Source organism: Fukomys damarensis, unplaced genomic scaffold, assembly GCF_012274545.1.
Source record: "Fukomys damarensis isolate Sample0158 unplaced genomic scaffold, DMR_v1.0_HiC HiC_scaffold_38, whole genome shotgun sequence".
Taxonomy (NCBI): domain Eukaryota; kingdom Metazoa; phylum Chordata; class Mammalia; order Rodentia; family Bathyergidae; genus Fukomys; species Fukomys damarensis.
In genome coordinates, this window is record NW_022900950.1 from 47,565,670 (window position 1) to 47,586,681 (window position 21,012).

At 34.9% G+C, this 21,012-nt stretch overlaps 1 protein-coding gene and 1 pseudogene across 5 annotated transcripts in view; both read right to left on the reverse strand.

Moving 5' to 3' along the window:
- The window catches only part of Fndc3a (fibronectin type III domain containing 3A), a 149,916-nt gene that overhangs the window by 21,815 nt on the left and 107,089 nt on the right, over positions 1–21,012 (reverse strand). For all 5 annotated transcript variants that reach the window (XM_010636986.1, XM_010636988.2, XM_010636990.3 and 2 more), the window contains 7 exons: positions 14,664–14,821; positions 12,498–12,557; positions 10,843–10,981; positions 7,580–7,633; positions 5,586–5,710; positions 4,383–4,557; positions 931–1,017 (listed from right to left, as the gene is read on the reverse strand). In XM_010636986.1, the coding sequence (XP_010635288.1) occupies positions 931–1,017; positions 4,383–4,557; positions 5,586–5,710; positions 7,580–7,633; positions 10,843–10,981; positions 12,498–12,557; positions 14,664–14,821 (798 nt within the window). The remainder of the gene's footprint in view (positions 1–930; positions 1,018–4,382; positions 4,558–5,585; positions 5,711–7,579; positions 7,634–10,842; positions 10,982–12,497; positions 12,558–14,663; positions 14,822–21,012) is intronic.
- On the reverse strand, positions 1,957–3,265 carry LOC104871236 (annotated as a pseudogene).

Genomic DNA, 21,012 nt, shown 5'->3' on the forward strand with positions numbered 1-21,012 from the left:
CTAAGAATTTTAACAAATTACAAAGACATTAGAAACTTCCTCCTTAGAAGACTTGTTGGTATAATAGTCATTACTGAACCACAAACAATCTAATATCACTATACAAACTAGACTGAAAGTGGATACTTACTAGGTATTTTATAACTATGAAAAACTACAATTGGAAATTAAAATAACCTAGTCTTCAATTTTAAAAATGAAGCTATTATAAAATAATTTACATACAAACAGCAAATATTATTATGTACTATACAATAACATTTCTAATTATCATAAAGTTTTCTAAGGTTTTGAAGGAGTACTAAAATATTTTTGATTTTTAATAATGAAAACAATTTAAAGTGACTTATTTGAAGTGCTTTAATTAAATAAACACAGGTAAAAAGTTTAGATGTTGAATCTATTAACTAATATTAATAAATAGGCTGGCTAACTGGTATATTAACTGACTGAAGCATTGTCTGTCAAAAAAAATAGCAATGTATTTAATGACCAAATCAAAAAGCCAAACTATATCCTGCAATGACGCAATGGTAGGGAAGACAAATTTCACAATTCTCCACAGAAGAATTTTCAAAGCCAACTTACTACTGCTTCAAGTAAGCAAGAGTGATAAAGCAACATATTTTCAAATAACATCCATGTTTTAAAAGATGTCTGTTCACAAGTAAATTTGAGTCCTACAAAATATTAAAACTAGTTTTGAATTTAAACATATCAAGTCTGAGAAGCATTATCATACAAAAATTTAAAAAAAGCTTATTAGAAAGTCAAATTAAAAGTTAAGATTTAAAACCCAAGGAATGAAGTATATATTTGGCTTTAAAACAATAAAACAATAAAAACAAGAAACCAATTTTCTTTTAGGGGCTTTTTCTTTTTGCTATTGGGAATTCAACTCAGGGTTTCGCAGGGACTTTTGAAGCTTACCTTAAATTTATATTTTGTACTACGTCTGAGATTTTTCACTGTATAAGCAAGATCTTCTCCATCATATTTAGGCTTAAAACCATATCCCTGGAAAGGGAAAACAAAATCTTCATTAGATGTCCAACAGCAGAATGGGGAATAACAATGACTCAGGTTCCTCTTCATCTCTTATTACGTATGTTGTGATGCTCTGTTGAGTGTAACCCTCACCTTGATGGTTCTACCTTGAGTAGATGGACCCAGAAATGCTACTGAACTTTTGTAGAAGGATGAAGGAGATTACTGTGGTAGCCAAGAAAAGATTTTGGTGTTGAGGGAAGAGCAGGGGCCAGTGGCAACTTCATCATTTGTGAGCTATCTTCAGAACCAAAAAGAATTTCCCAGAGACATTCCAAGAGCTAATAAGATATAACTATTTACCATACTTAAATCTGTTCCAAAGGCACAGCTGTGTTTAGGTGATTAAAAAGATGGCTGGTTGTGCCGCTGGGAAAGAATATTGTTTAGGTTTAAGAATGCCATTTACAGTAAAAAAGACAAGGCTTTACTACTTCCTCAATGCTATTATGTTGAGTTCTAAAAAATGGAAATACAATTCATATATAAAAAAATTCAACATTTCAAAGTATATAATTCAAAGGTTTATAATATATTCCCAAGATCATATAACCATTACCCAATTCTTAATTGCAGAACAAAGCCTATCTTTTCTGATCAGTAGTAACTTATCCCCATCCTCTCATCCACTAATATACTTTTATCTTTATGGATGTGTTAGTATCCATATAAATGGAATCACGCAATATGTGGTCTTTTGTGACTAATTTTTTTTACTTAGTATATATATATTTTTGACAATTATTTAAGACCTTTATTAACAGGTGCTTGCAGTCTGTTGACTCTTTTGAAAAAATCAAGTTGTAAACTTTTATTATAAATTAAAAATGAAGTTCTTAAAAATCTCAGCTTGACCAGATATGAAACAATTTAAAAACCTTTAAAGGTGTATTGAGAAAAATCAGGTTTTTAAATAAAACACACTTGTCATTACCAAAAAGAGATGTCTTTAGGTAAAAATAATAAAAATTTCATGCTGTATAGATAATGCAGATAGTTCTAGTTATCTGGTCAATGGTTAAAAAGCAAGCACTTAAGGTTTTCAGTTCCCAATTTTTTGTTCATTTCTTATTGCTGAAATTTCGGATTCGTTTCCTCTTGTTGGATGACTAAACCGGATGATGGAAGAGATGTTAAGCCAGCATTTACTCAGCCCTGCTCTGCTCAGCTTCGGGAGTGGAGGAATTCTCAGCCTTAAGTCTCTCTGCCATCTTGTAGTTTAGGGTTCTCTGGGTGTCTGCGTCAGTAACTGAAGTTGCACCAGTACTGACGTTGAGGAGGCTGCTGACCATGGGCCTCATCTCCTCGATTTTCCTTATCCTCTTCATTGCTGTCCTCTAGGCTGTCTTTGTAGAGGAAGGCTCCTGCGGAATCATGGCCTATAATAACCTCGATACATATTCTGTCTCACATGTCTACCTTGTTCTCCCGCACTCCAGCTGTCAGCACCCTCCATCTCTTCTCCCTGCACATGAGGGTCGGAATACGGTGGTCGATGCCTGCAGGGTATCCGAATGTAGTAAAATGCAGTAAGATGGGAACCTTCGTAAGTGGTAGGGAGCGCTCCCCACTCCCTCAATCTTTTCCCTACTCTCACTATTCTGGTAATTCTGCTGGTAATTGCGTGGAGGACCCCTATGCCGTGGATAGCATCTATAAAAGTTATGGTCTAATGCGTATTTTCTGCCTTGAACTGGAACTTTACCAGGGCCTGTAGCCTGTAACATTTGCTGCCTCCGCACCCTGTTCTCCTTCAACAACATCGAACTCCACAGTCTCTCCATCTCCTACGCTGCGAAGGTACTTCCTGGGGTTATTCTTCTTTATGGCAGCCTGGTGTATAAACACCTCTTCCTTGGTGTACTACTGTCGATGAAACCATACCCGTTTCTTACACCGAACCATTTTACTGTTCCCAAAACCTTTCGTACGGCTGCTCCGTGGTGTCTGCAGCACTGAAGGCAGGAGCAGGGGTTGGGGTTGCTGGGTCTCGGCCTCGCTATGGTTGCAGAGATGGTGACTGAGACTGGTGGTGGTGAGGCTACTCAGGGCTCTCTGTTTAGGATATTTTCTAGGTTCATTCATACTGTAGCATTTGTAAGTACTCCATTTCTTTTAATGGCTTAATGATGTTTCATTTTATTGAATATACTAAATTTTGTTCAAGCCATTCATCTGCTTATGGACACAAAAGCTGGCCCCACCCCCCACCCCCCATGTTGCCCAGGCTGGCCTCTAACTTCTAGGCTCAAGGGAACCTGTCTTACCTTTATGAGTATCTGGGAATATAGATGTGAGCCACTGAACCCCTAGCTATCCATGTGTGCGTGTTTATATGTGTGTGTGTGTGTGTGTATGTATGTATATATGTGTGTGCACACACACACATACACACACACACACACACACACACACACACACACATTGGTACAGGTGATGGAACTCAGGACCTTGCACTTCTGAGGCAGGCGGCAGAGGCAGGCGGCAGAACCACTGAGCTAAAATTCCCCGGCATTCTACTTACATTTTTTGGCTGTAATGAATGATATTGCTATGGACATGTGTGTGTGTGTGTTCTGCAGTGCTATGGATGAGACCCACAGTCTATGCATGATAGGTAAGTGCTCTATCAGTGAGCTACAACCCTAGTCCTGGGTACAAATTTTTGTATCAATATGTATTTTCACATTCTCCTAGGTATATAATCTAAGAGTGCAGCATTTATTTTTGACCTATACTACTTTATACAAGCTCTTTAAAGCTACTGAACTATTGTGAGAATTGATAGAAGACATCCTAATTCTAGGTAGGCTAGGTTCTAGCGCACAGGAGATGAGAGATAGATCACCAGATTCAGGCTATGCTACAGTCTCATGTGAGCCTTAAAGTCTTCTGTGGCACTTTGGGAAGCAACGTTTGAAGACACTTGGAGAAGGCAGACATACCATTCCCTCATCTTTCAAAGCTGTACAGTCTAGAAGGCCATGGTGATCTTTCTCTCTCCCTATTTCTCTCAGGGATATATGTATATATGTGCGTGCTTGCATGTGCATGTGCGTGGTCGGTCTGTCTGTCTGTGTTGCACTGGGATAGAGTCCAGGGCTTTGTACATGGTAGACAAGTGTTCTACCAAAGCTCAAAATGGATATATTTAAAGTGTAGTCTTCTTCTATGTTGTTCCCAGGCACAGATATATTGCATCCATCAAAAACCAAACCAAACCAACCAAACAAATAAACAAAAACTCCAAAACTAAATCACCTCTCATAATACTTTAAGAAAATAAAAGACTAAATTCCCTATTGCTCCCAATCCCTTCCAAATCCCACACTTACTGAAGTTTCATCTTCCATCTCTAAAATGTAAGAAATTCCTTCATCTGATGGTGTTCCTGAGGGTTTACTCCACTGTAAGGACAACCATGTCACTCCGGCCTTAGCTAATACAGGACTTGCTGGCATAGAAGGGGCGCAGCCTGAGGTGTAATATAAGACTTCTTCACTAAAGCCACTGTTGAAACAAATGGATTTTAAGCAGGAATGAAAAAGAATTATTTTTACAGCTAATGAATAATTTCTTTAACTAATAATATATTTTAAAAATTGAAATATTTGGGCCAGGGATTTAGCTCAGTGGTGCTGCTGTCTGCCCTGCAAGTAGAAGGTCCTGAGTTCAATCCCTGGTACCAAAAAAAAAGAAATATTTATTGAGGTACTAGGGATCAAACCCAGAGCACTGAGCAAGTGAAGCAAGCACTGTGCCACTGAGCTGTATTCCAGCCTTAGAAAATGAAAAATCTTGATAGTGAATTATAATCCAAATAATACATTTGGAATTTGATAATGTCCTAGAGGTAACAAGGTCAGATATCAAGAAATAAATTAGCATTATTTTGTTCAGATTTTTAAACCTTTATTCTATAGTACATGTAGTCAAATGAAGAAATTATAAAACACTTTGCAGGGAATGTATGAGTAACACCTTTCTATTGGTATAAATTCCTTTTAAATACACTTTCATATAATGCCATGGACATGAGACAGAAAAATGCTAATTCTTATTTGTATAATGAAACCTACCACACCAATAAAGGTGAGGAGGCATATCTTTAAAATAAATAGTTTCAATGTGCCTATTGAAAGGCCTTTTAATTTAAATTAGGTATCATAGAAGCTCTTGGAATTCATCAGAAGTAAAAAATATTTAAATTTATTTGTTCCTTTGTGTTTTTTTTATTAGTACATTTGTGACTTTAAACAATGAAAACACACATGCTAAGGATTAACTAAAAACTTCTTGATCACATGAACAGGTTTAATTTATATTTGAAATCAGAAAAATTGCTGATTTTAATTTTTCCTGTGTTCCATACAAAAGTTATGGTTTTTCCTATAGCTTTTTCTAGGCTGGTAATATTGTAACTATATCACTAAAGTGAAGCAAAATTTTTAGTGCATAATTTGGATTGAAAAAAATCATACATTGGAGTTGACCAGATAAGCTAAAATACTTAAATTATTTCATAAAATATATCTTACCTTGTACCATACTCGTTTTTGGCTGACAGTCTAAATTTACAACCCATTGCTGGTGACAGTTTAGTAATTTTAAATTGCTTCTGTGAGCCCATGTAACACTGACAGAATTCTCCATTTTCTTTTCCCTAAAAGAAACAGCTAATTATTATAAATCAAATAAAATAACGTAAAAAGATAAATCCATTATCAATTTTTTTGGTAGTCACTTATTTGTGAGTATACATTAAAAATCATCTCTGTTAACTGTAAGTCATGGATCTTAAGAGAAATTTGAGATAATACACATCTTCCATGTAATATAATTTATAAAGTGCAAAATTAAAAAACTAGAAAGTAAGGATCTTTCTATAGCTTTGAATTAAGTATGGTGTTTTAGCCAATGTTATATCTCTGGATGGAGTAACAGAAATTATTTCCAAGTATGGATTTTACAATTTTAATTGGTAGTAGTAAGAACAGGAGCTCTGATATAGACAGTGGCAGCTTTCCCTCACTATGAAAAGGAGGATGCAAATAGTTTTAAAAGATCCCTCCCAATCTCTGAACTGCCACCTATATATGCTAAGTGTTTCTAAAGTAAAGATTTGAAGCTGCTACTGACTAGATTAATACTGAAAAAATTCTACCACAGAGAACAGCCAAGTATAGGCCATTAGAAGGGAGAGAGAAAAGTTAGGATGGCTCAGCATAATTAAAAGTATCTAAGATGCAAAAAAAATCTAAGATGCTAAATAAAATGGATTAAGTTCTTTAATTTCCACCTCCCTTTCTCCCAAAAAAGGGTGGTAAAGGTAACTTCTTTGAAGAACAACTTTGGTCTGTATCTAGTCATTTTAAGTCTTAATGATATTTACTTGAGTCTACTAAGTGGTTGAAGTAGGAAACTGTATCATCTCTAAATAATGGAATTTTGCTACCCAGATGAGATATGAATGGCTGTAACTTATTTCTGTTTCAAGTTTTATTACATTAACTATAACTTCCTTCATAATGAATATAAAGTTGAGGAAAACAAGCAACTTTGACTTATTTTTGTTTTGAACAAAAATACTTTAGCGATTAAACAAAAATTCCTTTTCTACTCTTAATTTGCTTTGAGTTTTAACTGGTATGGGTGATAAATTTTATCAAATACTCTGATCATTTATCAATATGACAGTTTCCCTTCTAGATTAATATGATGTGTTAATACAGTTTTCAGTTCTCTTAGAACTCTGGAATAAACCTCAGTTGTGCTTTATTCTTTTAACATATTGCTGAATTCCCCAATTATCAGTGAAATTCATTCCACTCTCCTGGCCTGTCCTCTTAGCTTGGTAGAAGCTGCAGGACAATAAAGAATATGATAACTGATAGCAAAACCTGTGCCAGGCTGAATAATGCCTGCCAAAAATATCTAGATTTTAATCCCTAGGATTTGTAAATGTTGCCTTACAAGGAGCAGACTAAACAACATGACTAAATTAAGAACCTTGGGATGGGAGATTACATTATATGGGTGGATCACAAGTGACTTTTTAAGGGAGGAGGGAGATTTGAAGATAGAAAAAGAAGGTGATATAATAATGGAAGCAAGGGGGAGAAGAGGCAACACGATATGGTCATGAACTAAGTAGAAAAGATAGTCAAGAACCCCTAGAGGAAACACTACCAAGATGACACCTTGATTTTGGTCCTGTAAAATCCATTTCAGATTTCTGGCCTCCAAAATTGTAACAGAATAAATAAGTTGTTTTAAGTCACCAGGTATATATGAATTTGTTACAGCAGCCTTAAGAAATGAATACTCTTGTCATTAAGGTGGATGTGGAAAACCAAACAGGGCAGTTGGTCTATAATATTTTCTAAGAACACTACTAGTCTACTCATGCACCATATAAAATGATACATACTGTTTCGTAAAGAGAAACAAAATTAAGCTAGACATAAATGTTATTTCTATCTGGAGATAAGCATGTAATTTTTAAACATTTAAAAAGATTAAATTTATTTACCTCATCCCATTCTAAAATGAAGCTTTGGATTTTAGAACCATTGTCACTAGGTGCCTAAAATAAACACCAAGAAAGAAACAAAATGAATACAAAACAGTACTTTCATAGATGATATTTTAATGATCTAATCTGAGGAACCTACTTTATGGTGCAGATGTTCTCTGTCACTTAGTCCTGGGAAAAAAACTATAGAAAAACAAAGAAAAGGCTACTCAAGTAATAACTTCTTTTCTAAGAATTACTTTAATTTTGATAATCCTTAAAAAATGTCTTTTTTTCAGGTTTTGTCAATTTTAAATTTCTTATAATTTATTCTGTCATTAAAGATGTATTTTTTGAGGTTTTTCTTTTTTTTTGAGACAGGGTCTCACTATGTAGTTGAGACTGACCTGGAACTCACTATGTAGACCAGGCTGGTCTCGAAATCACAGCGATCCTCCTGCCTCAGCCTCCTGAGTGCTGGGATTACAGGCATATGCCACCACGCCTGGCAAGATTTAATAAAGGCTGAGGCAGGAAGATTGCAAATTCGAGTTCAGCCCAGGCAACTTACGAAGACCTTGTCTCAAAATAAAAAATAAAAGGGCCAGAGATGTAGCTCAGCAGCATAGCACCTACCCAGCAAGCATGAGGCTCTGAATTTGATTCCTGGTACTAAAATAAAATAAAACAAGAAGGGCTGAGAGTGCGGTAAAAATGGTAAAGCCCCTCTCCCATCCAATCTCCAGTACTGAAAAAAATTTAATAAATAAAATCCATCTTACAATTTAAATGGAGTTTTGCCAAAGAATGAACTACTGTAGGGTGCTGAATGGAACTTCAAGAGGGCAAAAATGTCTGGATCCCTTCTAGACAATGTATTTATCACCTAAAACTAATGACTCATATTCATTTCTGAGGATGAAAATTTGCAGTCTTCCTTGACATTTTATTACAGTATTAAACCACTCTTAATAAATATCAATCTTATGTTCAACTGAATTTTCTTCTTATAATTTTAACCCATTTCTTATTTGTTGAACAAATGATCACCACTATTTTTACAACTTCACAGTTGAAGACAATGGACTCAAACTCCTTTTATAAACAAACTGAGCTTTGGAAATGATTCTATAGAGAGCTTCTATAAATTTTCAATCCGGTTTTTCTATAATACCACTAATGATGTACACAGCAATCAAGGATCATTAAGCTTTTAGCAAAAAAGTCTTTTACAACAAATTATTTGTTGAAACTAACAGAGATCTTGTATTTTAAAAAATTAAACATACTGTTGTGAGTGATATTCTGATTCTAACACCAGTGGCAACTAAAAATGAATATAATTTTAAAGGAGCAAAGAATGAATTTTGGGGAAATTCTAATTTTTATATAGCAAAGAAAGAGAATTCAAAATTAGAGTTCACAAGTCTCAGCAGGAAGTAGAGAGTATAAAAATACATTTCCTAAGAGTTAATGACTCCAGATTGCTCTACTCTATTTGCTGAAGTCTCATATTTACTTTTTCTTTTTAAAAATGTTTTCGGTGAGGCTATGAAAATGTCTACTTTGAACAAGCTGAGACCTCTTTTCCACCTTTTCTTCAAGATGGAGTGGAAACTATTATGTGTATAGTGTTTTACATTATCTAATTTAATCAACTCCATGATATACTATTAAATCACAGTAATTGATAGAAAACCAGAACTAAATTCGGTCTGCCTGATCCTAAAGCCAATATTCATACCAAATAATATTCCAGGGGATGAATAGGTCGGTGTGGCTCCTGGCAGTAAAAAGAGTAAAAGATAAACTTTAGCTTTTTATCATCACTACTGCCCAGAATTTCTAAACAATGTCAGCAGATAAAACACTTCTCTCAATTGCTACCCTAAGTGCCAAGTCATGCCACTGTTCTTTTTCCATGCTAATCCCCACTAGAATGCTTTTAAATTAGGTAAAGTAGCAGAGTCAAAAGTCTGGATATTCAAGTCACTAAATCAAGCAAAATTTCTTATATTTGAAATTAAAAAAAACAATAGGTATTATGATCCTTATGTGTCAGGCCTACCAAAACCTAACAAAAATGATCTATTTAATTCTCTCAAAAACTCTGAAGTATAAGCCGGGCATTGGTGGTGCACGCCTATGATACCAGCACTCGGAAGGCTGAGGCAGGAGGATGGCTGTGAGTTTGAGACCAGCCTGGGCTACATAGTGAGTTCCAGGTCAGTCTCAATTACATAGTGAGAACCTGTTTCAAAAAACCAAAAACAAAACAAAACAACAACAGCAACAACAACAACCAAAAAACCCAAAAACTCTGAGGTATACATTATCTCCAATAGGTTATTTCTCCAACTGCTCTAATTACTGTGAGTTTTACAGGGCCTTTTGTAGAACGATCCATGTCTGTATAATCTGTGTGGGCAGCATGAAGAAGTAGCTCTGTCTTTATCTTGTATAGGGCTGTTGGAATACTGTTAAAGGCAGAAGTTTCAAATCTGAATTTTAATTATCTTCAAAAGGCTTTAGAAGGAAAGGTAGCCCTGATTTTTGTTATTGAGGTAAGAGTAGATAATTAAAATGAGTAGTTATAACTCACTGAAAATCAATGGTTCCCAACAGGGGTAGTATTTCCTTCCAGGGAGTACTATGAAATTTTGTGAGGGGTGTTTCTGATTTCACCACAGTACTGCAGGGGGAATTGCTGACAGTTATGGAGTGGAAATCAAGGATGTCGATAGTCCTATAGTGTGCAACAATCAGCACAATAAGGAACTGTTCCCTTCTTCTAGGACCTCTGATGTCCTGCTGGATATCTATGTAGGTAAAATTATCAAAGCCTGTAATAGAATTTTTATAAGTATTTCATATATGGTTTGAACAAATACTGAATTTTCCCAAAATGCTTGCATTTAATTTTGGTTAGAAATTCACCTGTTGCAATGCTGCTTATGGTATTTGAATGACTACTTCTATGTACAGTGTTTGTCCACTTTATTATACCTTCTTGAATAGCTTAGCCCAAATATTCATGTATTAAGCAACATACTATACTATGTATATGTTCGATAATTTTATTCTTTTTAAGGTATCATATTGATAGTAAGAGTTTTCTGAAGGGATAAAAAACAAAACAAATACTTATTTCATATATGTGAAGAGCAAGAGCAAGTTAGTTAAGCTTAAAGCTCTTTTGGTCTCCAAAACAACTGACATTTAATACCATGGGGAAAAAAAAAGAAATGTCAAATTAGAAATACTCTATAGAATAGTCTTACCTTCCATTGCAAAGTGAGTGAATTTTTGGTCCGATTGGCTATCCTTGGTGGATTAGGTGCATCAGGTTCACAGCTCAAGGTAGTAAAGCTTTCAGCTTCTGAAGGAGTTCCTTTCATAGAATTGGACTCTGCCTGTACTCTATGGTGATAAAATAGTTTTTATCTTGCAGAATCACTAGATCTTATTTTCAATTGTATCATCTTTAGGTATTTCAAGTTAGTAATGTATCTTTTAAATGATCTATTGAGAAAATACAGTCAGGTACCATGGTGTACACCTGTAATCCTTGTACTCTACAAAGCTGTAGCACGAAGATCCCAAGTATGACCCAGCCCAGGCAAGAGACCCTGCTTCTAAAGATAAACAAACAAACAAAAAAACCCACACCCAGGAGCACAGAGTGAGGCTGTGTAGCTTAGTGCAAAGGTACTGAGTTCCAAACCCAGTACCACGCACACACACAAAAAGAAAATATGAACATTAGAATCAAAGGATAGCCCTTAAAAATAATACAGAACAATGGTTTTCTCATTTAACTATAACCAATAGAAAGAAACACATCTTAAATTGTAACATAACTATGTCTATGTACATATGTATACACATATGCAACAAATTTCCTAAAATAACAGTTCGCTGAAACAGTATTGTTAATATGCTGATACTGTATTCCACTTAATCCTATTTGTAATCCATTTAAAAAATGCTGAATAGCAAGCCTAGGGTATATCCCAGTGGTTCAGCACTGCCTAGAATGCATGAGGCCCTAGGTTTGATACCCAGCATCATACACACATGCAGAAGTTGAATATAATTTACAAAATTAAATTCATCATTCAATAATGGTTGCAATCCACAATTTGGAAAATACTAGGTTATACAATATTTTGGGTTTAGCTACTGGAAATTTACTTGAAGGATTAATAGGAATAATCTCAACCACAAACGTTTTTTAAACATCTTAAAAATCGGGTGACTATGTAGGGTGTGGTGGCACACACCTATAATCCCAGTACTTGGGAGACTGAGGCAGGAGGATCACTGGCTGAGTTTGAGGCCAGCCTGGGCTCCACAGTGAGTTTAAGGCCAGCCTGAACCACACAGTGAAACAAAAAATAACAAAAAATAAAAACAAAAACAAAAAAAAACAACAGGATGACTAAATGCTCTATTGGGCCCCAGCTAGGGAAGCACTAGGATACATAAAATTTTGAGAAAATATTCTGGGAAAACTGGAAAACATCTGAGATACTGCTTCAAATAGTGGGAAATTCTGAGTTTTAATATCCTAAAGTTTGCCCAAATATAATAGAAAAAAAAAAACAACAACAACGAAGTATTGCTTGATTTACAAAAACTTCCAAAACTGGGATAAATTTCAGAACTACATTAGATATGTAAACTTATTCTACACCTTTCAGTCCCTAGGTCCTATAAAATTAATCCTTTTTTGACTGTTAATATTGTTATATTTTTTAAAATGCTGATAATTGTGCCAACAGTTATCGAAGTCTGTATTTTTATCCCAAAATGAATTCTAGTCCAGAATTTTAAGGAAATCATTAAAAAAAAAAAAAAAAAATCAACCAACCAACCAACCAGTGCCATAACCCTATGCTGTAGCATATACAAATAACGTACGGAAGTTCCTTACTTTGCATGGTAATCAGTGGCTGGTTTGAGATCATTTAAAGTGACACTTGTTTCTTCTCCTCTGAAGGAAAACAAAAAAAGGTAACATTTCAATGTCTAAAGCATTTTCAAAGGATATACTATAGCCTGTGGTACTTTATGAAACTATAGTATTTCTTTCTTTACCAACTGTAATTATATTCAGATCAAGTACAGAATTTATCCAGTTGGTATATACCAGACTTTAAATATATACATACCTGAATATTACTCTGGAGTAGAGATAGGGAAGATATTTAACTTTTAAGATGAAATACTTTTCAATTAAAAAATAAATCTTGCACATAACAAGCTACTGAAAGCTAAACTGCCAATTTTTTAAATAGAGTTTGCCAATGAATTTTACTAGAAAAAACATGAAACTTTATTTACAATATTGCAGTTTAAGTTAATTAGTAAGCAAGAAAAAAGGGAAACATAATATAAAATGCATTTAAATAAAGCATTTCCCATGTCCACTATCATATTTTTAAATATAACAGCACACAAAGTAATTATTTGGGTATGTAGTCATAAATGAGAGCCTGTTCTCCATTTCTCCTTCTACTCCTCTTTATTCTATTTCTTTTAACCAAGTCTCTCTTCTCTCTAATTCACGACTTCTTTCCTCTCTTCAGTACTTTTTGCATCCTATCTACCTTGTTTCTCAAATTAAAGTGAATAAACAGATGAGAAGTATGTCTCACTGATGAGGGCACACTTTAGCAAAGTGGGCAGCTGCAGTAGCATCCTTAGAAGACTAATTGGTGTAGGATAAGAGAGGGGGCTAATGTTCTCCTCATGCTTACTTATTCCTGATTAAGCTGCAAATGGAAATAAATTCTTCTTTAGCAAGGAGCCACAGATAACTAGAAACAGCCATCAACACAAAAATAAACTTTTATATTGATGGTCCTTGTCCTCTATTTATCTATAGGTAGGTTTATCTCTTTTATGAAAACTGATTAGAATAAACCCAAAAGAATTTTGATAAACAAGAGTCAGGGCATTTTTATAACCTTATGTGACATGATGAGAGTCATGGGACAGTTTCACTTTCTTTTCTCCTTACAGCTACTTTATGAAAAAAGATACAAAGAAGGTTGACATAGCCAGTGTTCTATATTATAATTTAAGTGACTACCTCCTTTAACAACCATTTGTGCTGTGCTTACATTGTAACTAATAATTGGCTTCATCCTTCTCATTAAAATAAGCAACTTCTATGGTCTGGGGATTTAGCTCAGTGGTACCTTTGCCTGCCTTGTAAGTGCAAGGACCTGAGTTCGATCATCGTTACCACCCCCCGCAAAGCAACTTATATATGAACAAAGGTAGAAGAAGAATATATTTAAAAACTGTTGGCCATAAATAGCTCAATTTTAGCCACTAACTCTTTCTAAGGCTTCATGGTATATAATATACTTTTGAACCAACTAAAGAGAATTATGATAGAAACCAAGTAAAGAGAACTATAATATGCTTTAAAACAGGACAACATATCCACAGATAAATGAGGACCTCTGGAGGTTTTAAAAAGTATGATTATTAACATATCAATGTATGAATGAGGAATTTTGGTATTAAACTCATTTTACAATCAGACAAGAAGGCCAAACCAGGCGAGGTGTGGTGGGGCACACCTGTAATCCCAGCACTCGGGAGGCTGAGGCAGAAGGACCACTGTGAATTCGAGACCAGCCTGGACTATATAGTGAGTTCCAGGTCAGTCTCAACTACATAGTGAGACCCTGTCTCAAAACAAAACAAAACAAAACAAAAAAATCAGACAAGAGCTTGTACATGCAAGAATAAAGTCCAAATTCTTAAAGGATCATTATAATACTTCATGAGTTCCCAAAGGTCCTCTAGTCCTTAGTTGCAGGTTCTATTAAGATTTGTATGTAATACATTAAGAATATGTGAATATGTAATATCTATCAAGGTGCCTACTAGGAAAAAAAAAAGCTAAGTGTGACCAATGAAAGGGATTGTTCTGAGGGAGTACAGACAAAAATACGAACCAGCCTGTTTTTGAAATATTTATACAGAACTCACTCACTAACTTACGGAAAAAAAGAAAAACATGAAGAGGGAAAGACAGAATAACTTACATAAAGAGAGAAAGCTAAACCTAAAAAATACCTACACATAAACACATTTGTATTTCCCATCTTTTCCAGTACTTGACACCAGAATTTCATAACCACACAGCTCTGTAACAGTAGTCTCGTCTGTTTCGCCATTAATGAAGCTGGAAGGTGGTGACCAGGTAAGTACTACTGTCCTTGCCTGGATGTCTGAGGCCTGCAAAAACATAACATTTAAAAGTTCCTTAAAACAAATGCAGTGTGCACAAAGAGCAGTAAAATATCCATTGGGGTTAAAAGATTGAATAATGTCTATAAACTTACATAAAATAGCTGAAAAATAGAAACCTGTTCATTTGTAGATGAGAATTTGTTGTGAAAGTGTGGACAGGTTCAACAAAAGTTTAAAGACCAATTGGGGCCATTCAAAACTAAGCATGGTTGTGCATGTGAGTAATTCCAGCACTGTGGGGACTGAGGCAGGATGACTGCCAAGTTTGAACCCAGCCTGGGCAACTTAGCAAGACCCTGACTCAAAAAAATGCAAAAGGACTGTTGATCTAGCTCAGTGTGAGTGCCCTGGGTACTACAACAAACAGAAAGACAGACAAAGTGTGGATACCAAATACCACAAAAAGAAAAAAAAAGAGAGAGAGAAAAAAGCACTTGTAAGGTATCTGAAAAAGTTTCTCAACTTAGAAAGTATTGTAATAATTTTTAAAAATTCAACAGAAAAATGAATAAGAACATGAATGGACCAAGGAAACAAGTATATATGGACAACATAGGAAATGATGTATAACTGTATTTGTAATTAAAAAAAATGTGTGTGTTGAGAATATGGAGAAATGGGCAGTCTCTTAAAAGTAAGAGAGACGTATATAATGGTATTTTATATGGGCAACTTGGGAACCGTTATAAAAGCATGTTTATTTTTTGATTCAATAATTCCACTTTCAGGATTTTTTCCCATCAGGATAATATCCTACAAATAAAACTTGCAAATGCACACAAATATACACATGTAAGAATGTTCCCTGCAGCATTAATAATGGTAAAAACCTGGAACTAGCTTCTTAATATTATTATGCAGGTGTTTAAAAAAAAGAGTGAGGTAATAAGTCATGTATGTGCTGATATCTAAAGACTCATTATAAAAGTAACAGATTATATAAAGGCATTTATGTAAAAGCTTGATTTAAAAAAATATATATTAATTAGGCAAAATAAATAATGGCTATATAGTTTTCTTTCTTTTGCTTTCAAAGCCTGAATAAATTTGAAAATTACAACTGTATTTATTCTGATGAAGTTGTATATGACAAAATATTTTACTTTTTATAATACTGTTTTATTAAAGTCTTAATACTATGTTTGCCTCACAATGGACTTAAAAATGACTGTTTTTTTTTTGTAAGCAGCATCCACCTGGATTTTAGCCTATATAGATGGAGCAGATTCCCCACATTCTTTTTAAACAAACATCCTGTTGCCATGTGTCACACACACACACACACACACACACACACACACACACACACACAGAGTGTTGCTTAATTTTATGGAAGGACCACAGCTGTGTTAAATGGTGAAAATGTGAACAAGTATCATAAGGTGAGTCAGTCAATGGCATTAACTGGCACTTACTTTATAAAGTTTATTTTATCTGTCTATGGGAATGCTTACTACAACATCAAAAGTATAGGTAGAAAAAACATTTAAGTAGGGAGGCACAAGACTTGAAACTAATTTGGTGGTGATACTGAACTCTCAACTTAGGGTTACAGACCTCATCTACAAAATGAGTGGCTGGATGAAGGAACTGATAAAACCTGGTTTTACAGTGTGTGCCTAGACATGCCCCCCACCCAGCTTCATACAGAGGTGGCTGGATCTGGAGTGTGCAATGATGGGATCAAGTGTGTGTGATTACTAAATTAATCACTGGCTGGTTTAGCATAGCTTTGGCTAGGATTAAGGGTGTCCCACCCCGAGTGTGCTACCCTCCCCATTCAGATAGCCTGGATGATAATAAAGGACAGAAAGAGGGTCACTGTCTGTTGCTTGCTGTCTTCTTCTGCTGCGAACTATTTCTCCATTGCGATGCCTGTCTGCCATGCCACCCTGCCCTGGAGGAGCCAACTATGAACTGAAACCTCTACACACTGTGAGCTAAATAAACCTTTCCTTCATTAAGGTTTTCCTTTGGGTATTTTGTCTCAGCTATGAGAAAAGTAACCAAGACATCTGGAGTTCAATATAGTATGGATAAAGAAGAAATCTAAGATGATACTGATACTGTGACCCAGGAAAATGTGGAAGAGTTAAGTGTTCATTAGTGGAAATATTGTAAGAAAACACAATACAAGGAATGGAATCCAGTTCCTTCTTTACTTTAGAGAAGAAAAGGTAAATCAGTTTAGAAAAGAAGATTAAGCAATTGGTTTTCCAGAGTTGTTGGCAAAATATCCACACATGGATATTCTTTCTAATTAGCATTTTCTTCCCTCGGTAATTGGAGTTGAATCTAGGGTCCTATACAGGAGAGACAAGCTTTTTAACCCACTCCTAATCTTGGATATTCTTTAGGATGCCCTCAGGAGATGTACTTCTAAGAGAAGGACTTAAACAGGGTTGAAAATACAGATTCATCGAAACTATTTGTAAGCTGTTTAGAAGTAACATTTACTTTCCTATTCTAGCTTATTTGCTTCTTACAACTGCCCCGTACAGTAGGGGAAATAATTATCTTCCTTATACAGAAGAAACATATTAAGATGGGTTAAGTGACTTGTCTGAGGTCACCTAACCAGTGATAAAGACCTGAATAATTAACTTCTACCATTTAATGCACCCATCTTGAATCCAATTCCAAGTAGCAGCTGAAACTAGACATAAGCATGTAAAAATATGTATAAGAACTGAAAAAGACTAAGTGGTAATAGGCAAAAAATGAAAATAGTTCTTTTATAAAGTGGATGGATTATGTAGTTTTAACTTTAAAATTAAAGTTAAAACTTTAGCTGCAGTCTTTGCCAGGCAGTTATCAAAATTACTGTGGAGAAACGCTGTCAGGTTTTAAGTCTAAATAAGAAGCTAACTTCCAAAAAAATTCACAATCACTTATATGGTACAGATTTTGAGAAAAATTGTAGAAGAAACAAGAGTATCTTATTTGTAGATTTCCAAAAATGTTAAAGCAGAATAACAATTAATGCTATATCGTTGAATGGATGTGGGATTAATTGAAGAGAATAATTTTGAACGTAACTCAAAAAGGAAACTTGGAGTCACAGAGTAGTATCAGTAACTGTAAGAAGGGAAAGAGACAATGATTCTGAAAGTAAGAAGGTAGTGAGTAAAGGGCAAGATATACTTAATTTCAAGCATTATTGAAATAAAATGTCAGACTTTGAAACAAGACTCAGAACAATTTCAAAGGGACCCAAGTAACAAAATAAACACTTCCAATATTTTTACTAGTAAATATTTCAAGCATGTGAGAGTAAAACATCATGATACCCCATTTTATAGAAGAAAGATTTAAAAAGACTTGTCCCAGGTCACTCAACCTGAGTGTACAGCTGAGACTATGAAATTGTACAAATACCGTGTTCCACCCTACTGACTGACTTGAGTCACAAAAATGTGGGCTTTTTCTTTTCTTTTTGTTCCTCAAATGTGCATGTCCAGTGATTTTCAGATGCTGCCCAATTTGTTTGCAATACTGTCTGTAGTATCCTCCCACTATTTTCCTTTAAATTTCATCTTTGAAGAGTAAAATTTCCTTAATACTCATGCCAGTGTATAGCTTCCATTAAACACCCTGATAGTACTCTACCTCTTTGTTCTGGCACTTCAGTTATAATTTTCTATTTATTATATGGTGCTTAGTACATTAAGCTCTGGGGAAGGCTAGTGGTGTCTGTGTTTTCAATCCTATCTCTAGCTTTTAGCACAGCATCTGACATTTTGTAAACGGTCATTTATAGAGCAAATGAATAAATATATTTAATTTAGTGTTCTAAATCAACTAGACCATGTAAAAACAACCAAACACACAATGACCCCCAAACAAAAACCCTGACCTATATTTGCAGTCAAGTAACTTAATCAAAGAGGTACAATCACACTGTTAATACAAACTAAAACAAAATAAAGCAAAACCATTAGATTATTTTTTTAGTTTTATAAGATAGGGCTTATTATTTTAGTAAATTCCATGTTTTTAATAATGTCAGGTATGAATTTTTTAAAAAGCTTAAATTTCTTAAAGATTTACATTGAAAATGTATTTTTGATATTATGTACTATTATTGACTGTAGTAAATGCTGCTAGCAGTAGTGATGTTATTCAAGCATCAACCCTATTAAAAGTACTAACTTTCTTTTTTAGAACAACTACTGAGAAGCACTTGGATATAAACAACTCTCAGAAAGATACCTCTTGAGTTTCAATTCTGGCACAACTGCTACTTTCTAAACCCCACTCTTGCTTTTTCTCATCTGAAATGGGGAAAAATAGTACAACTACTACTCTTACAGGAATTCAATAATGTACATGTGCATTCGAAGTGCTTTGAATTAAAACTAATACTAGTAAAGTTGTTAGCTATTATTATGACACAGTCTGTATTTATTTACATGTACATACTTAATTCTCAAAACAAATTAGAATGAAAGAAAGCTAAGTGTTTTCATATCTAATAATTGGGAGTTATCAGAGAAGGAGCATGGTAGCCTTACAGTAGGCAGACCATAAGGACTGGCTTACTACACAAACTTCCTAAAGTAATGTAAAATAAAAAGATAAGCCTTTGTGAAAAAGGTATTAAGGGTAATAACTAAAACAACAATTTATTTTTTCTTAACATAAAATATTTGAGCATGAATTTTGAGGGGCAGGGAGGTATAATTCTTTTAAAAATTGAGATACATTCTTTTCTATGTTAAATAACCTCACCCTAGGGCTTGTTTCTCTTATCACATCTTCTTTCACTCTTTCCCTAACTTACTGGGGTCCAGTGACAGAAGATTTTTCTATCTGATCATCATGCTTGCTCATGCCTGTTTGCCTTTCATTCCTTACATGTTGTGTACTTTTTCTCACTCTTCAGAGCTCCAAGGTTTTCCGGACTGTTTTACTTAAGAACTCTCATCACATCACTGTTTTTCAATAATAGCACTTTTTACTATCATACAGCATTTGTTTCTACTTTGTATTTTTTATTTACTGGCATGTAGAAAGGGTTCACTGTGTATCTTTTGAATAAGTTATTCTTCAAAGGCAACATAATGACACGGGAAGATTACTAAGGCAGAGAATCACAGAGCACAGTTACAGGCAACTAAATTAGTAGAAATTAATACAGTCAGAGAGGGACAGGGCTTTCAAGGAAGTGAGCAGAAAAATAAAGACATCAGAATTGTGGCTGGAGGTGCATCCGAAGAAGACCAGGCCTCAAGATAAAGCTGTAATGGCCAGACATACATACCTCTCTAACAGATAATAACTTAGACTATACTATAATTAGCACCAGCTGGTACAGGAAGTCCAGCTAGGCATCAGTTGCCCAGGTGGGTGACTAGAGAGAGCATGCATCTAGACCCATCCCTTTTCTAAAATACCTTTGTTCTTTCCATGTACCCTTGCTCTCTGACCCGCTTTCCTATTGGACCAATATTAGCTAAGTGGCTATACTTTTAATCCTATAGGTTGATTACAGTTTGACCTACGTTGTACCTACATTGTGACTTTGCTACATAAATTAACCCAGAGAGGAGGGCCTCGGTAGGAATCAACTTTCGAACTCTCCTGCCTCCTATGAGCTATTTCTCAATGAATCTTTCCTAACCTCCATTGTTCCTTAAAAATTATTTTTCAATTTTTGGGGACACAAACTTGGCACATCTGACAACTAGCAGGTAAGGAGTTGTATTTCTCCTATATCACTATGACCACTTTCATAAAAAGGTAAACAATATTTTGATGAACAGACATACACAAATGGATTGAAAGACAAAGGAAAGGAAACCCAAAGTGTTAAACATGATGAAATTGAAGGAGTAAAAGGAAATTTATAATTACTGTCTATAATTCTATTTTACACCTTTTATAATAAAAACTCAATAAAGAAATTCAGGATTAATTTATAATCACTGGCACTTCCGCTGGCTTGCTTTTAAAACAAAGTGAACTTACAGCTCTTAAAAAGCAGAGGGAGGGCTGGGTGTGGTGGCATATGCCTGTAATCCCAGCACTTGGGAGGCTGAGGCAGGAGGATTGTTCTGAGTTCGAGACTAGCCTGGGCAGTCTGAACTATATAGTGAGACCTTGTCTCAAAAAAAAAAAAAAAAAAAAAAAAAAAAACAAAAAGGAGGGAAAAAGAATTTGTTTAAGATAAAACC